The sequence below is a fragment of the Meles meles genome, chromosome 16, assembly GCF_922984935.1.
Source record: "Meles meles chromosome 16, mMelMel3.1 paternal haplotype, whole genome shotgun sequence".
Classification (NCBI taxonomy): Eukaryota; Metazoa; Chordata; class Mammalia; order Carnivora; family Mustelidae; genus Meles; species Meles meles.
This window is the reverse complement of record NC_060081.1, coordinates 48,214,131-48,234,266: the sequence shown is the minus strand read 5'-3', so window position 1 is coordinate 48,234,266 and position 20,136 is coordinate 48,214,131. Positions and strand designations below refer to the sequence as shown.

The 20,136-nt window shown below is 41.3% G+C and overlaps 1 protein-coding gene across 12 annotated transcripts in view; it reads left to right on the top strand.

Annotated features, from left to right (window-relative positions):
- Positions 1-20,136, top strand: part of PLCB4 (phospholipase C beta 4) — a 420,401-nt gene that overhangs the window by 341,943 nt on the left and 58,322 nt on the right. For 10 of the 12 annotated variants that reach the window (XM_045980886.1, XM_045980883.1, XM_045980894.1 and 7 more), the window contains 7 exons: positions 2,647-2,737; positions 5,149-5,244; positions 10,409-10,509; positions 13,607-13,642; positions 15,943-16,084; positions 17,713-17,797; positions 18,102-18,226. In XM_045980886.1, the coding sequence (XP_045836842.1) occupies positions 2,647-2,737; positions 5,149-5,244; positions 10,409-10,509; positions 13,607-13,642; positions 15,943-16,084; positions 17,713-17,797; positions 18,102-18,226 (676 nt within the window). The remainder of the gene's footprint in view (positions 1-2,646; positions 2,738-5,148; positions 5,245-10,408; positions 10,510-13,606; positions 13,643-15,942; positions 16,085-17,712; positions 17,798-18,101; positions 18,227-20,136) is intronic. The other 2 variants (XM_045980895.1, XM_045980893.1) reach the window with 1 other exon arrangement.

Here is a 20,136-nt window from a genome sequence, read left to right as displayed (position 1 = left end):
ATCTAGAAGGACTATTAAAAATACCTTTGCCAGGGCCCTACTCAGAGATTTTGAATTAACTGATCTGGGGTAAGGCCTGATCATGATGTTTTTTAAAAAACCCTCCAGGTGAATAAAGTGTGCACATAGAGTTCAGCACCCATAGGATCCCACTGCTGTAAGAAGTCCCCTAAATTGAAATCAAAAGAATCTGACATTCAAGCTCCCAACTCCAAAACAGATAATCGGGCGGGGGTGGGGGGAGGGCACCTGGGTAGTTCAGTCGGTTGAGTGTCTGACTCTTGGTTTTAGCTCAGGTCATGATCTCGGGGTCTGAGATTGAGCCCCAGGTAACCTCCATAATCAGCGCAGTCTGCTTGAGAGATTTGTTTCCCATCCCTCTTCCTTCCCCTCTGCTCCTACCCCAATTGTGTGTTCGCCTGCACACGTGCTCACTCACTCTCTCTTTGTGTCTCTCAAAGAAATACAATAGAATCTTAAACAACAACAACAACAACAAACACTTGGAAAATGTTATACATACAACTTTTTGATCTTCATTTTATACCTGTAACTTCATAAAACAAAGATTGGGGTGCCTGAGTGGCTCAGTGGGTTAAAGCCTCTGCCTTTGGCTCAGGTCATGATCCCAGGGTCCTGGGATCGAGCCTCTTATTGGGCTTTCTCCTCAGCAGGGAGCCTTCTTCCTCCTCTCTCTCTGCCTGCCTCTCTGCCTATTTGTGATCTCTGTCAAATAAATAAAATCTTTAAAAAATAAATAAAACAAAGATTACCTTTAACCTATGGCCCACAGATAGGCTTCGCGAGGTCTGTGACCTCATTCTAATTGCATACAACTTTTTTTAGTGTATAATTATTCCACAGCGTTCATCACATTTTGCAAGGATCCATAACTTCCACATCTTCCAGTGAAGATCCACTGTCCCAAGATGTTATGAATAGGAAGAGAGCTAACGGGATTAAGTGTAAAGTACTCTGCAGTATTTTAAAAAACAAAAACAAACACCTAGGACACGAGGATATCTGCATCCTTTGCATCCACCCCTGATTGTCCTCAGCCTGTGGACAGACGCCATGCTGCGGGCTCCCTGCCCTGTCCATGCAGCACTCTCTATCGTCCCTGTACACTGGCCTGCTTATGGCTGCCAGTGCCTGTGGCTTTTCAAGTGAGGTGGGGTGCTCTGGTCACCAGAGCGGGCTCTGCCCATATGGGAAGGACAGGCCAGAAGGGCCGCAGAGCTCACACCCCTCCCCCGCAGTCCCCTCACGCAGCAGGAGGGACAGCTCCAGAACATGGGATCTACACCAGCTGCCAGGCTCCCCAGCAGGACCACACGCCTGCCCCCTCAGTGATAGCACCCCCTTGGGGTTGGCTGCTTGCCGCCTTTTTCTCACTTTCCTAACCCCCACCCTCCGGTTGGGCATTCCTGAGGCTGCCTCCCAAAGAGACTTTGGGTCTGTTCGCATCCTTGTCTCAGAGACTGATTCTGAGGAAACCCAAACTAAGAAACAGCCCGGATTTTTATTAATTTTATTTTTGTTTTACCTAGACCTCTGTTTACTTTTCTGACTGGGCTAAGGTGATTGTTCCTGTGGAAAGACCACTGTGTTCTTTGCAGAGTGATATGCACATACATGGAAAATGTTGTGGGGAGCATATGTGAATATGCATGGGAGCGGGACCTCCCTGAAGTGAAAAGCTTTCAGTCTTGAGGGGGGCCGTGGGGGAGACTCAGAACACAGGTAAAAGTAGAGCTACAGAGGAAGATGGCCTGTGACATATTGAATACTAGAGATACCCAGGTTCAAGAGAGATCGCTGGGGAATGGACCGGTTACAGCAGGCTTCGGAAGGAAGCAGAATTTTGGCAAAGAGCCTTGTTTGGGCAACACAGACATGGGAGTGCATAGTGCTTTGCACGTAATAAGTAGTGTAAAGATTACTTTCGCAAAAGTGAGTGGATGCATGGAAAAGACAGGTGGATGGAGGGGTGGGTGGGTGCCTATGTGGATGCATGAGAGAATGGGGAGTGGGTGACTAGATACGGCGCAGTTGTACGGGTCGGAGGTGATAGAAGAAAGACACTGCCTTTGCAGCATAAATCCAGGCAAATGAAATCACAGTAGCGGTCAGGTTTTGGTAACTGACCACTCCCTTCTTGATTCTCTTACTGAACCTACAAAACCATAATCCCAAGTATTGGGGTTGCATCAGTCTACTGAGTAAACAGGCTTCCTAATACAACCTAACATTTGAGGGGATCAAGGGAGCCCTCAACTTCTACCCGGGAAAGCCGTTGTGACCCCAGCCATCTCAATGACCCCTTGTACTTTACCTGATCCATAAAAGGAACAAGATCGGAAGTTGGGCACCAGCCCTCCCCCAGCAGCACTCCAGGTCAGACCTAGCTCCTGCTGGGGAAGGTGGAGTGGCTCTGCACAGCTCTGGGAGACTGATGTCAAGTCTGCAGTCTAAGGCAGAGTTTCCCGCAATAGGCTGATAGAGGGTCGGGAATGAAAACATAAAACTGTGCTGACTGCCATCTAGTGGATATCGGGCTGTATAACAGGCCTCCGTGCTCACTCTGGGCTGGGAATGAGACTGAAGAAGCACATCATTAATTCAGCCTTTTCTGTTTTTCTCTAGCTTGAGCCAGGCAGGCCCTTACCATCCCCCAATGACCTCAAAAGAAAAATACTCATCAAAAATAAGCGGCTGAAACCTGAGGTTGAAAAAAGTAAGTCAAAGACACACCAATGATAAAGCATGCACACATTGTGTGTTTGGACAGGTCAGCTGTCTAAAATGAAATCTATTTTAAAGCCACTGATTTGGGGGAGGAAGGGAGCATAACAGTGTTGCATATACTTTTCAGAGCAAAGTGGCCACACTGACATTTAACTGTATGTTCCTGCGGTGGGAAAAGCATATTCATATATTCATAAGATGCAGGATTTGGAATGATCCCGAGGCAAAATGAGAAGAAAGTGAAAGAGGCATTTTAGAATTTACCAAGATAGAAGGAACTCCTTTTTTTTTTTTTTTTTTTTTCACTTAATATGCTTTCAGGTCATCTTAAAAGCATTCCCTTTACAGTTTGCCTCTGTGAGATCCACATATCTAGGGGTCCTCGGTGAATGTGAGAATGCATGAATGTGTGTATGTGTGGCGAGAGAAGTGATTTTATATAGATATTGCCCCTCTATTTTCCCTGAAGATTTTCTTTGAAAATATTTTCTTTCAGCTAGTCTTTTAATTCAGTGAATTGGTAACATGAAATATGGGGATGATTGCATTGTGATTTTACCCTAGGTATTCTAAGTTTTATTTTTTTAATTTAAATTCAGTTAATTAACATATAGTATATTACTAGTTTCAGAAATAAAGTTCAGGTACACATCAGTCTTATATAACACCCAGGTGCTTATTACATCACATATCCTCCTTAACGTCCATCACCCAGTTACTCCACACCCCCACACTCTTCCCCTCCAGCAACCCTCAGTTTATTTCCTATGATGAAGAGTCTCTTATGGCTTGTCTCCCTCTCTGGCTTCATCTTGTTTTATTTTTCCTTCCCTTCCCCTATGTTCCTCTGTTTTGTTTCTTAAATTGCACATATCAGTGAGATCATATGATAATTGCCTTTCTCTGTCTGATTTCACTTAACATAATACACTCTCTTTCCATGCACATCGTACAAATGACAAGATTTCTTTTTTTGATGGCTGAGTAGTCTTCCATTGTGTGTGTGTATACACAGATATATATGTGTATATATACACTGTATCTATATCTAAGTTTTAAATTACAGTAATTATTTTTACAAAGGTAATACCATGGGAAAATGAAAACAACAAAGAAAAATATAAGAACATAATAAAATAGCACTGAGTTATGTATTTTACACATAGATAAATGTACTATAACTACATGTTTAGACATACATTTCTTATAAAACTGGGATCAGTTTAAATATGCTGATTTTGTGGGGGAGCCTGGATGACTCAGTGGGTTAAAGCCTCTGCCTTTGGCTCAGGTCATGATTTCAGGGTCCTGGGATCAAACCCCACATCAGGCTCTATGCTCTTACACCCCTCTCTTACCTGCTGCTCTGTCTACTTGTGAGCTCTGTCCCTGTCAAATAAATACATAAAATATTTCAAAAATATGCTGGTTTTTTTAATCTTTAATTCAGCCAATTGAGTATACTTACATTCCTATTAATGTTACTACATACTAACTTGACTTCTGATGTGTGAAACACTCTGCAGAATTTGTTGTGTGGGATATGCTACCATTTAACCAGTCCCAAATCGATGGCTTTTCATTACTATAAAAACAACAATGATAAACCTAAGTCAGTGTTCGTTTTGTCCGATTTGCACAACGTCTCCTTGAAATCAGTTGGTGCAATTCACTTTGGTTGGCCAAAGCATGTACACATTTTGTATTGTGACGCATCTTGTTATACTTTCTTTCAGAAAAAGTGTACCAATTTACACTCTCCCCACAATACACGAGAATGCCTGTTTCCCAGTGATACTCTTACTACTGGCTCTTGGCCAGCTTGTACATATGTGTGTCCGATGGGTCGAAGGAGAACGAGACTCTAATTTTTTGATAGTAATGTTCTTAGTAACTCGTTTCTTGATAATATCATTGTTTATAACGTGCTTCTACATGTTTTTCCATTTTCAAAATTCTTTGTCTTACTGACATATAAGGGCTTTTTATATGTGAGGATAATAATCTCGGGTCTCTTGGTCACAGATATTTTTTCCCTGAAATTGTATCACTCTCCGGTGTGCCTGTCTCTTTTCCTTCACTTAACATCATTGTTCTTGAAACTGTGGGCCTTTGGCATCAAGCCTTAAATCCTTCTCAGTGACTAAGGCTTCGTCTCAATTTAGGACCAGAACTTCGGGCATTTCACCAACGTCCTATAGTCCTTCATCAAATGTTGATGAAGGTTGCACGTCACATGAGAAGTCTGACCAACAGATCTGGGTGAGACATTGGCCTTAGGAATGTAACCACGAGGGACTTAGACTATACATTCCCTTCTTGGTGTTGATCTTGGGACTCGGGCTTTGCAAGTCGTCTGGCATCTGTCACCATCTCCTTCCTATTTGTTTTGAATAACAGAACAGCTTGAGGCTTTGAAAAGCATGATGGAAGCTGGAGAATCTGCTGCCCCGGTTAGCATCCTAGAGGATGATAATGAAGAGGAAATAGAAAGTGGTGAGTCAGTTTTCTTCTAATTTATGTGTCACAAAAATATTTTTTTAAAAAAAGTTTATTTATTTATTTTTAAGTACTCTCTACACCCAACGTGGGCCTTGAACTCACACCCCGAAATCAAGGGTCGCATGCTGTCCAACTGAGCTAGGCAGGTGCCCACAAAAATAATTTTTAAAATAAGAGAAACATGAATTTGTCTCCATGGGTCCTTTTACATAATGTGGTGGCTTAAGTCTGCTTTGTCAAGTGTGTACTCATGCACCAAACTTTCATATTTTGGTATTTTTTGATATTTTTCCAAATGTTCCTTCCAGTTTACATGGGCACTAGATTTTTGTGGCTTAGTCATCTCCCTTCCTGTTGTGCAATCAGCTGCTCATCTGAAATTCACAGCCAGAGAATCCTTGCTGTAGAAGAAAAGGGGTTGGAATAAAAAGAACATTTTGTAATCCTTTCTATAAACAAAAACATAAACTACAGCATTGTTAATGATGATAGTAGTAAGGCAAGTTACCACGAAAGGAACACAAATAGGGACCCTCAGGGAAATGATGGGTTTGTGCCCACACATGAAATGAACTGGAAATTCAAAGCCAGTATTAAAATTTCCAGTTAATATTCTTTCAAATAACCAGTTCACCAGAATTACCAAGACAGGTAGGTGATTTTGGCAAAGGTAGCCTTGCTTAAAAAATCAGAATATTTGCTACTAGCCTCTACGTTACTTGGGCCATATAGCCACAGCCATAATGATTGGTTTTAAATGGACCTTTTGAAAGATCTGGAATGTTTCAGAAAATTCTTTCTCCATTATGTGGTATGAAAATTGATTAGCAAAATTGTGTGTCTACTGGTTGGACTGTTGTCTTGTATTTATGTCATGGTTGGGGCTACATAATATAGAAACACTTGGAGAAACTCTCTCCGCTTATTATATGAAAATCTGAAATATACCAGTAGATTTTAGGAAAGTTAGCTACTATAGGTGAAAACCTGAAAGTCGTGAGAATTAACTAATCTCAGTAATAAAGACAGCTTTATAAAGGTGGCTCACCATGAAACAGACTTCACCGGGATGGTATGTGTTGTGTGTCCAAACCAGGGGTTCAACCCCACTCCCAGAGAACACGAATAATGACTGACTTTCATATGTTGTATATGGCAGTGAGTGTCCAAGGAGGCAAAGATACCTGGAATTATTTAATCGGTGACTGTTATAATTTTCAATTACTAGGTAACAAACCACCCCAAAATCTAGAGGCTTTAAATAACGCGTTATTATTTTCTCCCATAGTTCTGTGGGGCATCTGGGCTCACACTGATGATTTTCCCTTAAGCTTCTCATGCATTTGCAGACAGATGACATCCAGAGCTGGAGTCATCTGACGGTTCAGTCGGGCCAGATGTCCCAGACGGCCCTCTCCTGTGACTGGCATTTGTTGTGGGGAGCTCAGCAGGGTCGAGGGCCAGAACTCCTCCCTTTGTCCTTTCCATGTGGCTTGAGCTTCTCACAGCATGGTGGCCAAGGTTCTGGATGGCACACCCTGAAAGCCAGTCTTCCAAGAGGCAGAATGCGGAAGCTGCTAAACTACTTTAAGAATGATGCCCAGACCTGGCCCATCATCATTGCCTGTATATTTCATTCATCAAAGCAAAATTAAGGCCCACCCAGCTTCGAGGGGGTGGGTGAGTGGCAAGATCACATTCTAGAAGTGCATGTAGGAGATCAGGTATTCTTGGAGCTGTGTTTGGAAAATGCTGTCCACCATGATGCCCTATTATTTCACTTTTTTTTTTTTTTTTTTTGCAAATAATAAACCTGAACATGATTTTAGAATAAACCCTGAAAAGAATATTATTTGAAAAGGTCAATAAAATACTTCTAAAATTTGAAAAGATGTAAAAATCAGTTCCTTAACTTAGGTTAAGTTTTACAGATGGTAGTCTAAAACGTTTTAGACATTAATAGATCCTACAATCCAGTAAAACAAACTGCAGAATACTGGACTGAATTAACAAGGAAAATAATAGTAATATGAATCGCAACCGCCGTCGTCGTACTAACTGTGAAGGAAGCAGTTTACATCACCATGTAATCTAATCTTTCGATGGCCCGATGAAACAGGTGTCATTACACGCATTTTTCAGGTAAAGGAAGTGGAAGTCTGAGAGGTAAACACAGTCTACACATGCCCCCACAGCTGGTGAACAATGGCACTAAGAGTCAATCCCAGAATTACCTGACTCCAGGTAATTCTGACTCCTTTGTGCCTTCCGATACTGCCCGTCTAATATACAGGAATATGAAGAGAGCACAAATATGCAAAATTGTTGTTGAAAATATTTTTTTTAGAAAAAAAATGTAACTGATGAAAGTCAAAGATGTAAAATTTCTTGAACACACACGAATCAAAGATGAGGGGGGGTCAATGTGGTTCCATTTATCATCCTTAAGGGTACTTCCCATCTTTTATGCATATGCTCATTATTCCTACAAAATATTTGGCTCCGGTGGCTCCATGTTGTTCAGTGGGGGCAGAGATAATCATGTGGGATAGCATACATGTAGAAAATTAGCTGAGAGGACAAAATCATCCACTTGAATTTCTGCTATACCAGTTACCTATTCTTAGGTTCCCTCGGTGATGCCTGGCTTAATTCTGGTCGACCAGTTGGCTATAATTACCCAGTGTCACCGTATGATCATGAATGACAAGAGTCTCTAATTTAAATACTTCAACACAGTAGGTAAGAGGAAACCAAGCATAACTTGAAAGATTAGCCCTGCCTGGAGGCTGTAAAAACCAGAAAAGGCCCTTAGTCAATGAAAGCATGTGCCCATTCATTAGGCAGAATTTAGATTCCGAAGGACACGTGGCTTCCAGGACTGTGTGACAAGCAGTGGGGAATGCCAAAACTATATGTGGTTGTGGGTACATCTCTGCACCCTTGCACAATCAAGGAATGGCAGCATCCATTCATACAACTCATCTTCTTTGTAAATGATTATTTATTTGAGAGGGAGCACACACTCGAGACAGCGTGAGAGAGAGGTGGGGGAACAGAGGGAGACGGACAAGCAGACTCCATGAGTGGGGACCCCGATGCAGGACTCGATCTCAGGACCCCAAGATCAGGACCTGAATCCAACCAAGAGTCAGACACTTAACCGACTGAGCCACCCAAACACCCCCTTTTTAATTTTAATTTTTATTTATTTTTTTAAAGATTTTATTTATTTATTTGACAGACAAAGATCACAAGTAGGCAGAGAGGCAGGCAGAGAGAGAGGAGGAAGCAGGCTCCCTGACAAGCAGAGAGCCGGATGCGGGGCTTGATCCCAGGACCCTGAGATCATGACCTGAGCTGAAGGCAGAGACTTTAACCCACTGAGCCACCCAGTGCCCCGACACCCCCTTTTTTAAAGTCAAGTCTCTATTACTTGTACGGGACACGTTCCTTGACTTCAAGTAGTTTATATCTGGCTGGCCAGATTAGACTAAAAGATATATGAACTGGAAATTTACTAGTAATGGTGGGAAGTTTCAAAATCTCAGTTATAGACTGTAGATCATGGAAACTCAGTGTCATGTTAAGAGCATTGTGCTAAGAATCCAGGGAGATCTAGGTCCATATCTTCCTCTGTGACCTTGGATTTGTAAATCATATCTCTAGATCAATTTCCTGAACTATAAAGTAGACACACTGAGCTAGATTTTTTAAAGACCTATTCCAGCTCCTTAATTCCTTTTTTCCTGCCAAAGGCCAAATGAGCTACTATTTTTTTTTCTCTCTTTGTAATCATCTACTTCCACTCATCCACCTATCAAAATACCAGTTTCAAAACAGAAGGGTATCTGTCTGTCTTGCCTCACTTTTTTTTCCATGTCTGGAATAATATTTTGCAAAAAGCAATCCCTCAAGAAATTCCAGATCTAAGACACCATTAGTTGAAAGACACCATTATTTTATAATGACTAGGAAAGAAAGCTGCTTCCAAGTAATTGTAAAATAGCATCGATTAGAAGAACATGTTACAACATCAGAAATATTACTATGCATCTTAGAAGTGATGAAATCTTATTCCTGAGTTGTTTACACATTTTAAACGTGCTTAAAACACACACACACACACACACACACACACACACACACACACCCCACTTCTTACAGGTCTGCTTCCCGCTGTCAGGAGTCCATACTCAGAAATTATTTCACTCTTTTTTCCAGTAGGGGTCCCTCAAGCCCTGTGTTGTGACAGTGTGGATTTATGTTGGCCTTGACTGGAGGCCTATGGGTTTCTCCTGATCCTGACAAGTTTTTAGGCAAATTCCTAACCTGGGAGTTTTTTGCAGAATGGGGGAATCATGGGAATCCAGATCTCACACCAACATGTGTTATTTTCTAGTGGATTTCTTTTTTCCACTGACAGCCTTGGGAGGATACCAGCCTCAGGAAGATACCAGAGTTCTTGTCACTTTCTGGACTGGACTGGTGCTTCTGTACCTCCTCTCACAGCCTGGGCCATGCTCCTGGGGCATCAGCTTTATCTAGCGCCCACTTCCAGCCTCCCAGTTAGCATGAGCCCTAGGAATGATTCTAGAGTCTCTGAAACCTAAGCCAGGGTTCATAGGTGGTGTACAGGCGCAGTCTAGTCTTTCCAAGCTCTTTCTCTTTTATGTCTCACCACTCCCGGCCACAAGTCATTATACCCATAACGTTCACATACACATTAATCTCTTTTTTAAAATGATCAAGTGTATTTTCCTCTTCTCATACCTTCCTTGTGTTTTCCCTAAGTCCCAGGGAAGATCATTACACCCTTTGAAAGTCACAGCTGTTCCTGAGTGCTTGAGGCTTTAATTTTTACAGTGAGTATACTGGGATGGAAATCAGTACTCAACTTAAGAAAAATGCATTAAGCAACACATGTGTCCAACATCATGCTAGACACACAAGAAATAACAGCTAACAAGATGTGCTCCTTGAACTTGAGAGCTAGTGAGAGTTTTACTTGAAAAAAATTTGCCTGTTTAAATGTTCCCATCTTCATTTAGCTTCCTTCTTCCCCTCCAAAGGAGTTTACACTCCACCCAAGAATCTGAAGATCTGACTGATGGGCAGTAATTAGGCTTCATGGATTTTTCTTTTATCTTGCACACAGCTGACCAAGAGGAGGAAGCTCACCCCGAATACAAATTTGGAAACGAACTTTCTGCTGATGACTTGGGCCACAAGGAGGCTGTTGCAAATAGTGTCAAGAAGGTCAGAGTCTCAGTACTCCCTTTTTTTTTTTTTTAAGACTGTCAAGAAGAGGTAGTAGCTAATAGTTACGAAATTTTTAAAAGTGACAACCACATGAAAATAAAGTAGCCTATAATTCCACTTCTATGTTGGGTGGCCAGAATCAATATCTTAATACAAGCTCTGGGCAATAAGTTAGAAAGGATATTTGAATGGCTCATTAGCCATCCCCACTGTTGGCCACCACCTATTTCTCCAGTATCCTTTAAGTAATATAATTTATTGCATTATTTTAGGTGAATAGGGAGACAGCAACAGCAGCCTGTTGAAGTCATTGGGAAAATGACCTACCTGATTATCCCAAGCAAGCCCTCGTTAGAAAACCAGTCCTACCAATTAGATATCTTCTCTCCCTCCTGATGTAGAGTAAACATGACCGTATTTCCATCCATCCAACTGTTCAGCCAAGAAAAATGGCTGTTATCTATCTACTACATGCCGGGCATAGCCTAGGCCGTAACAACCCAAAAAGGTCAAAACAGGCTTAGTTTCTGCTCTTCTGGAGCTTAGAGTCTGATGGAAGTTTATTAGGAGGGAATAGGAAACAATAACAAACCATCAATTATGTAACCACAATTTGTGACAAGTGCTATTATGAAAGTAAAAATGGGGGCTAAAAGGGAGAATCACAAGGTTGAAGGAATAAGGAAACCAGAACCCAAAGGTAAGGAGGAACTAGCCATGCACGGAAGGAGAGGAAGGGCCCCAGTTATAGGATAACAGCAGCAGAGACACTGAATGGAGCGGGCTGAGTGAGGGGCAGAGGAAACAAGATGAGATCATACAGGCAGGTAAGAGTTAGGTGATGTGTGGGATTCGGAAGCTACTATGAGAGACTCAGATGTTAATTTAAGTGGAATCTGAAGCCCCTGAAAATGTATAAAGAAGGGAGCAGTGCAGCCTGATAGGGGTTATTGAAAAACTACCATGGTTACCATATGTAGACTGGTTAGAAGGGAGTAAGAGAGGATGCAGGAAAAGTGGTTGCACTCAGCCAGACCCCTGAGGCTTAAACCAGACAGAAACAGGACTGAGTGGGTACAGGGTCAACTGAGGAAACAAAAATGATCCAACCTGCCAATGGACTGAATGTGGAAAAGTGAGGGGGGAAGGGAAGCGAGATGACTCTCTGGGTCTGAGTCTGAGGAGCTGGGTGGACAGTGTGGAAGACTGGAAGAAGAAGAACACGGTGTCTCAAGTAGGACAGGATCTTTGAGGGCTGTGAGATACTCCGGGGCACTGCCACCATGACCCCTGATGCTGCTTTCATTTCCTACCTATGTAACCTCAGGTAAGTTAACTGAAGCTCCCAGTGCCTGGGTTTTCTCCACTGCAAGGTGAAGATAGCGCCTACCTCACTGGTCCATTTTGAAGACGATAGGTCTAGAATATGTAAAGTGTTTCCAGTGGTGCCTAGAACATGGTCATTCCCATTAAGGCCTTCATTACTGCTTCTCTGTTATCATTTTCATCTTCACCGTTGTGAGCATCGCCATCACCTGTTTCTAGAACTAGAAGAACTAGAAGAGAAGTGGGGCTAGAGATATAAACTAGAAGTTCAGGAGATGGGATTTAAAGCCATGGAAATAAGTGAGATGACCCATGGGAAGAGGCAGAGAAGCTGGGCCAGAAAAGACGAGCAAGATATGGCCCAAGAGATAGGATGGAAATCGATGAGATCAAGGAAGCCAAGAGAACAGGAAGAAGACAAGAAGAGAGGTGTTCTCCCCCGCCAGCTTACTTAAAATATAATTGACACATAGCATTGTATAAGTTGAAGGTGTATAAATGATGATTTGATGCCTGTATATATTCTGAAATGATTATTTCAATAAGGTAAGTGAACATCTCCATCGCCTCATAATTACCTCTGTGTGTATGTGTGTGTGTGTATGTGTGTGTTTATGTGGTGAGAACATTTAAGATCTGCTCTCTGAGTAACTTTCAAGTACGTAGTAAAATGTTAACTATGAACACCATGCTGTTCGTTAGATCCCCAGAACATTCTACTCTTATAACTAGACCAACACCTCTCCATTTCTCCCACCTCCTGGCCCCTGGCAAAGTGGTTGGTGTTTCACTACTGTTGATTAACTCAGTAAGAAGACTCCAGAGTTCCAGTGCTGGCAACATGGAGGTCACTGGTGACCTTGAAAAGAGAAGTTGCAAGGGTGTGGTGGGGGGCCACGGAAACAGACAGATGAGAATGAGTAGAGACTATACTTTTGAGAAGTTTTGCTAATAAAGGGAAGCAAGGAATAGGCTGGGGGGTAATGGCAATCATAGGAGTCAAGGGAGTATTCTTTTTAGAAGGAATGAATCTGGAGTGTGTTTTCGGAAGTGGGGCAGTAGAGAGGGAGAGATTAGGCTTGCGAAAGGGAGAGAAGGCATAACTGCCTGTGAGTTCCTGGAGAAGGGGAGAGTGGATGGTATTCATGGTGATGTGATGGGTCAAGGATTCTTAATCATTGGAGACAGTGGCTGAAGGTGTAGCTAGGTGCATCCATTTGGTAGTGGCTGAAAATGGGAGAGTGTTGGAAGAGCAAAGCCAAAGGAACACTTTGATCACACCCTCCCTCTTCTGATAGAAAGTATTGCCTCTTTTTGAGACTCTTGGATGCCTACTAAGATTCAGTGCCTACTTGATGCTTCCTTACCACATAAAGCCTTTATCACTACCCACACATGAGTGTTGAATCGAGTAACCATTCGTGCTTGCCTGTCCTTTACATATCAGGAGAGGTGGCCACATCAAATGATTTCCCAAACCCCATGACGAAATAATTAATCTACTATAAGGAAACATCTAAATAGGAAAGACTATCAAGAAAGGAGGGCAGACAGTATTAAGATTTATTTTTCTTATGTAAGTCAGGCTGTTTTTTCTTTCCTCCTTATTTTGCTGATGGCTTTACGTCATCAGTAATTTTCCACCTTCACAAATAAAAAGAGTAACAAGCTTACCCATATTTATTATAAACATTTACATATATATGGCTGGTAAATTTGGAATTTTGCCCTTTAGAGAAGTAAACAAATTAGTCTTTCTCTAATTTAGGCTTCAGATGACCTTGAACATGAAATCAACAAAAAGGTAAGAAAATAATTTCCTTGTGTAGTTTTCTTTCATTACAGAATACCAAATGTGCCCCTGTAATATTGAACAGTTTGTACTAAATGTTGTTAACCCTGTCTCCCTCCCACCTCAACCCATGGAATGTCAGGCTTACTGTTTACTACATTCACATGCTTAACACATCTCATTGCAAGAGTTCTTCAAAAGAAAGAATTATTCACAGTGGTGAAATAAGCAAATCCTGATAAAAATCACAAAACGAAGGCAGGTGAATAAGATGGTTTTCCTGAAAATTAATGTTTAGTACAGTCACTTAGTTGGATTAGAGATTTCATTTCTATAATAAGAGTGCATAATCGTCAACACATCGAATTTGAAAATAAAAATGACCTAATAGGTCATCAGATGTTCCAGCATACTAGGAAGGTGATCTTGTTTCCGAATACACTGGTATTTTAAAAGATCATTAATTAATTTAATTTAATTTAATTTTACACTGCCTGCATTTAGGACTTCAATTTGGGGTACTTAGATATGGACTTCAATATAAATCGAGTTCCGTTTTTTATTTCTTTTGTCCTCTTTGACGTTCTTCATGGTATCACAGTGGTTTCTCTGAGTCCATGCTAATGGTTTGTTATGGTTGGAGATTGGTGGCAGGCGCAGACAGAAATTTGCCTTGTAATTTGATTCCCATTCTTCGGAGTTGGAGAACATCATGTCTGGCTGTCTGTGGGGCCCTATCTTATTTGGAGTGAGACCCTATCTTCTTACTGTGTAAAGAGTAAGTTTGGATAAGACCGATCTCAATCCCTCCCATCATGTTCATGAACTTCTCTTCTAGAATTTCAGAGGATTTTGAGGTCAACAAAGCAGAGGTTAGTGTTTGGTCACTGCCGTTTATTAGCTGAATAGCTGCGACCAAATCGCTTTCATCCCCAAGGCCCTGGTCTTCTCACATGGTCAGTGGGTGGGACTCTCATTCTTACTCCACATGATTACTAACAGTAATGAAGTTGTGCGTGCAGGAATTCAGCCCACTGCCCAACACAGGGTCCTGGTGTTACTTACCATCATTAGATACCCAGAAAAGAGTCATACGGCCTCTGCCCTTGTTTGGGTGGATGGGACATATAAAGAAATGACTAAAAATGAAAACAAGTTACATTATTTGATTATTTATCGCAGGCTTTTATTGGTGAAATCAGTTTGAGGATTTAGAATGCTCAGATTGTTAAATCATCAGATAAGATAATCTGACCACTTTTTTCACTAGTCCATTCCTATGACTAGTCATAGGAACGAACTTAATAAGTAGTTTATCCTCCTGTATCAGTCGATGCAGGAAATTGTGGCTCAAAGTGGAAAAACAACTTCCGTGTGTGTCAGAATCCCCTGGAGGGCATATTAAAACATGAATTCTTGGACCTCATCCTCTGAGTTTTCCGGTAAAGTGAGTCTTCATCAGGTTTTCAGAGCTAGCTCTCAACAACATGTGGATCATTTTTGAAGGAGTTGTTTTTGGTGTTTATTTCGTTCCAAATTACCAAGAAATCAAAATAATTTACCTCTAGGTAAAATAATGCAATTTTGACATGTCCTCTGTAGTGGTTTATCAGATTATTTTTGGAGTAAGCTTTTTTTAAAAAGTACCATAGACTACTTATGTATGTGGCTTAAATTCTAAACCGGTATTAAGCAAAGTATGGTCCCCAGACCAGCCACATCATTACCACTTAGGAACTAGATGAAAAGGAAATATTTGGGCCTCCCTCCCGGACTCACTTCATCAGAAACTCTGAGGATGAGGTCCAGGAATGTATGCTTTAACAATCCCTCCAGGGGATTCTGATACACACGGAAGTTGTTTTTCCATTTTGTGCCACAATTTATGAGATTATAGATGATAATACTTGCTACAAATTTCCATAGATTGCTATGAACCTCAGTATACTTTCCTTTAAAGTCCTCTGGCAATCTTTTAATGTAAGAGAGAAGCCTTATATTTTATTATTATCTCCTTTTATATTATTAGGGGCTATGATGACATGAACTTTTTTTTTTTTTTAAGTATGTTCCAGGCCCAACGTGTGGCTCGAACTTACGATCCTGAGACCAAGAGTCTCTTGCTCTCCTGACTGAACCAGGCAGGCACCTTAGACAGGCGCTTTTTAAAATTATCCTGTAGCAAAATGGAGGAAGAAAAGGTCTTTCTCTTTCAGTTTGTGCGTGTAGGTCGTCTTTCGTGAGGACGTCTGTAGCGGGTTCCTGTCCCATCTGAGTCCTCAACACGTGTATTCCTTTCATTGTGCTCGTAGGGCCTGGTGACCGTGGAAGATGAACAGGCATGGATGGCGTCTTATAAATATGTAGGTGCTACCACTAACATCCATCCGTATTTGTCTACAATGATCAACTATGCACAACCCGTAAAGTTTCAAGGTTTCCATGTGGCTGAAGGTAACACCAAAGGTTAAATTCTATTGCCTTTTTTGGTCTGCTTCTCTTCTGTCATGCCGCTGAGCTGTGCTCTAACTCGTCACCATCTTTCTTTCCTGGGCAGGGCCCCGTTCCTCCTCTCTGTGTTTTGTGTCCCAGACTGTGCCTGTAGCCTGGCGTCCTTGGTATGCCCTGAGATTGCTTTGCCATTCCCCACATTGTCCACAGGGTGGCTCTGAGGTACTGCAGATTTCTTAGCACGAGGCAAGCTTAGTGTTGCCTTTTGCGTTCCATGGATCTTACCGTGCCTAAGAAAGCAACTGATTTCTTTTTCTTTTTTCTTTTTTTTAAATTTTTTTTATTAACATAAAATGTATTATTAGCCCCAGGGGTACAGGTCTGTGAATTGCCAGGTTTACACACTTAACAGCACTCACCATAGCACATACCCTCCTCAATGTCCATAACCCAACCACCTTCTCCCTACTCCGCTCCCCCCAGCAACCCTCAGTTTGTTTTGTGAGAGAATAAGTGTCTCTTATGGTTTGTCTCCCTCCCAATCCCATCTTGTTTCATTTATTCTCTTCCTACCCCCCAACCCCCCAACATTGCCTCTCAACTTCCTCATATCAGAGAGATCATATGATAATTGTCTTTCTCTGATTGACTTATTTCGCTAAGCATAATACCCTCTAGTATACCCACGTCGGAAAGCAACTGATTTCTGTGCATTGATTTTGTATCCTGCCATATTACTGAGTTCCTGAGTTCTAGTAGTTTGGGGGTGCAGTCTTTTGGGTTTTCCATATAAAGTATCATGTCATCTTCGAAGAAAGTTTGATTTCTTCTTTGCCAATTTGAATACCTTTCATTTCTTTGTGTTGTCTGATTGTGGTTGCTAGGACTTCTAGTACTATGTTGAACAACAATGACGAGAGTGGATATCCTTGTCGTGTTCCTGATCTCAAAGGGAAGGCTCTCAGCTTTTCCCCATTGAGGATGATATTCGCTGTGGGTTTTTCATAGACAGATTTTATGAAATTGAGGAATGTTCCCTCTATCCCTATACTATGAATCATTTTAATCAGGAACAGATGCTGTATCTTGTCAAATGCTTTTTCTGCGTCAATTGAGAAGACCATGTGGTTCTTCTCTCTTCTCTTACTGAGTTGTTCTATCACGTTGATTGATTTGCGAATTTTGCACCACCCTTGCATCCCATGGATAAATCCCACCTGGTCACCATGGATAATCTTTTTAACGTACTGTTGGATCCTGTTAGCTTGGATCTTCACGAAGACCCCTTTTGATCAAAAGCAGACCTCCAGAAATATGCACACGATTTTCAAACTTTCATAATCATTTTTTGGGGCTGGAGAAGCCACCCTAGTCATCAAATAGACATACCTTGGGGGTGGTTGTGTGGGCCATATATACATAATTTGTTTCATGACTCCAGATTTAATCCATCACTATTGAAGTCAGCTGTCTCTAGCCCCAGGACATTAATGAACGTAGGCAGCACTGATAACATAATGGAACACCTGCCCCCAAAGCCTCGTGATTTGAGATGTAATTACATTTATTGCTTGTCTTTCCACAAGGTTGGATGGAAGCATTGCTGAGTGCATCTTTATTTTTCTTTACAGAGCGCAATATTCATTATAACATGTCTTCTTTTAATGAGTCCGTCGGCCTGGGCTACTTGAAGACGCACGCCATTGAATTTGTGAAGTATCCTTGCGTAGTGAATGGAGTAAACGGCCAGTGCCCTTTAAGTTTGGCGGGAGTCTCTGAAACAGATAAACGGCGAATAGATAATTGTGGTTGTCGAGCTAATAAAATAGTATGTGTGAAAGACCACAGCTATTGTGAAAACCTGCCCAGATGTGAATGAGGCACTTAGCCTCACTCATACATGTGAAATTTCCTCTCTGTTAGCTTCGTGTTTGTCATTGTTGGTCTAGACTTTGTTGTGTATATTTTACTTCTGGAATACTCTGTTTTCTCCCCTCATTCTCCTTAATAAGTTACACAGTTATAACAAACGGCAAATGAGCCGCATTTACCCCAAGGGAGGCCGGGTCGATTCCAGTAATTACATGCCTCAGATTTTCTGGAATGCTGGCTGCCAGATGGTTTCGCTGAACTATCAAACCCCAGGTAGGAACTGATGTCCAGTGACCTCAAATTTCAGGAGAACACTGACAGGATGGTGCCAACCATTGCCATCCGTTGGCCGTGGGCATTTTTTTTTTAAAGGAAGGAGACATATGGCAAAACAATGTGATGTTGGATTTATGTAATGGTGAGATACAAAACACCAAAAATAGAGCCCTGTAAAGGGTGGAAGACAAAATATTTTGATTAACTTGAATTTCCTTTCATAACTACTACAACTAATCTGCCAAACATTGTCCCCTTTTCCAAAATATTTTAAATTTTTCTTCTTTTCAGATCAAACTTATCTTCTTTTCCAGACACAGAATTAAATGAGAAAAATCTGAGTATCTCTGTCAGGAACTATGATTCATTTCTCCTTTAGAAAGTACCCTTTTCCCTGTTAACATTCAGCAGTTATCAATAACACAGCGTCCCATCATAAAAGTACAGAATATTCAAGAGTAAACTCCACTAAAACAGTGTGTAAGGATTTATATATTCTTAGAGGCATTAATCCGTAACTTGGTCCTCCAAAGTGTATTCAAAGACAGGCTTCCAATATATGATCTTTCCCCCTCCCTGGAAGGAGAGGAGTGAATTTTTAAAATGCATGAACAATTTTTTTCAAGTTTTTAAAGTCTGCTTAAGAGCCAAGTATCACAATTTTAAGATCAGAGGTAGAAAAATTCTGGGCTCTAGTTGTTTACCTAAAAGAGGTAAGAAATACGCCACAAAACCATTCACATGCTGTGGTTAATCCCATAGCCTGGTCCTTAAAGTTGGCAAAACAAAGCAAAACAAAAACATTTTCTTGTTCAGTCCTTTGCTGTATAAGGGGGTGCCTCCCATGTTTCCTGGTTTGGGGGGCATTTTCCTTTTCTAGCCCATCCACCATACTTTTGAGAGTTTCTATCCATCTTGTTTTCTATTATCTGGCATGACCAAAAGTTCTCTTGACTTCCATCCCTTTGCCATAAGTGTGGGCTTAATAGTACTTCCCTCCCATTGGTGATGACTTCTCAGGGACCAGAAGCTGAGTATAAAAATTGAGTATAATGGATCTGCACAACATCCCCATCAGTCCTTGCTATACTGAACTACAACCAGATATCAGTACAAGCCCATAATGTTTCTAGCAGAAACCAAATAAAATAGAGTGCTGCTTTTACTTTTTAAAAAAAGCCAGGGTTGGGGGGTGGGGGAGGCCAAGTTGTATTTTCAGCTGTCAGTCCGTTATGTGGATTAAATTATCCTAAACCAGTTTATTCACTAGGTCAGCACGTGTTTTATTCTATAACATTAGGATCAACCACAACATGCTGAAGAAGGGAAAAAAAAAATCTACCAGCTTGTTTGTTTTGTTTTGTTTTGCTAATGAAAAAAGGGAAGGTTGTGTCCTCTTGTGAGAGAAAAATCCTAAGCCATGCCCTGCCAGCGTAGACACCACTAGAAGAATTCTCCCAGGTTTAAAAGTAGGAACAAGCCACTAATTTTTCCATGATACTACCTGGATTATTTTTTATTGTTTTTAATCGAGTTTGTACTCCTATGACCTTCCTGGAATGTCCGCAGCTGATACTTCCTCTGTGACCATAAGGCACATTCTCCCCAGTTGGACATCTATACTCTCAACACTAATTGGACAATCATTTGACTCATATGATGAATCCAATTTTTAATGCAATTCTAGCATGATCTTTATGAAAACACATTTTATGTGTGACTTAAGCACAGATGATTTCAACAGGGAAGAGGGTCGTGTGCTCTCAACAGACCCAGACGTAACTTGAAATGTTAAAAAAGACCTTTCAGTCTAGGATCTGTATCTGACTTCCATTGTTTAAAATCACCCATCGTGGTCTTCTTAGTGCAGGGAGATGAGATGCTAAATTATTTTTGTCTCTTGACAG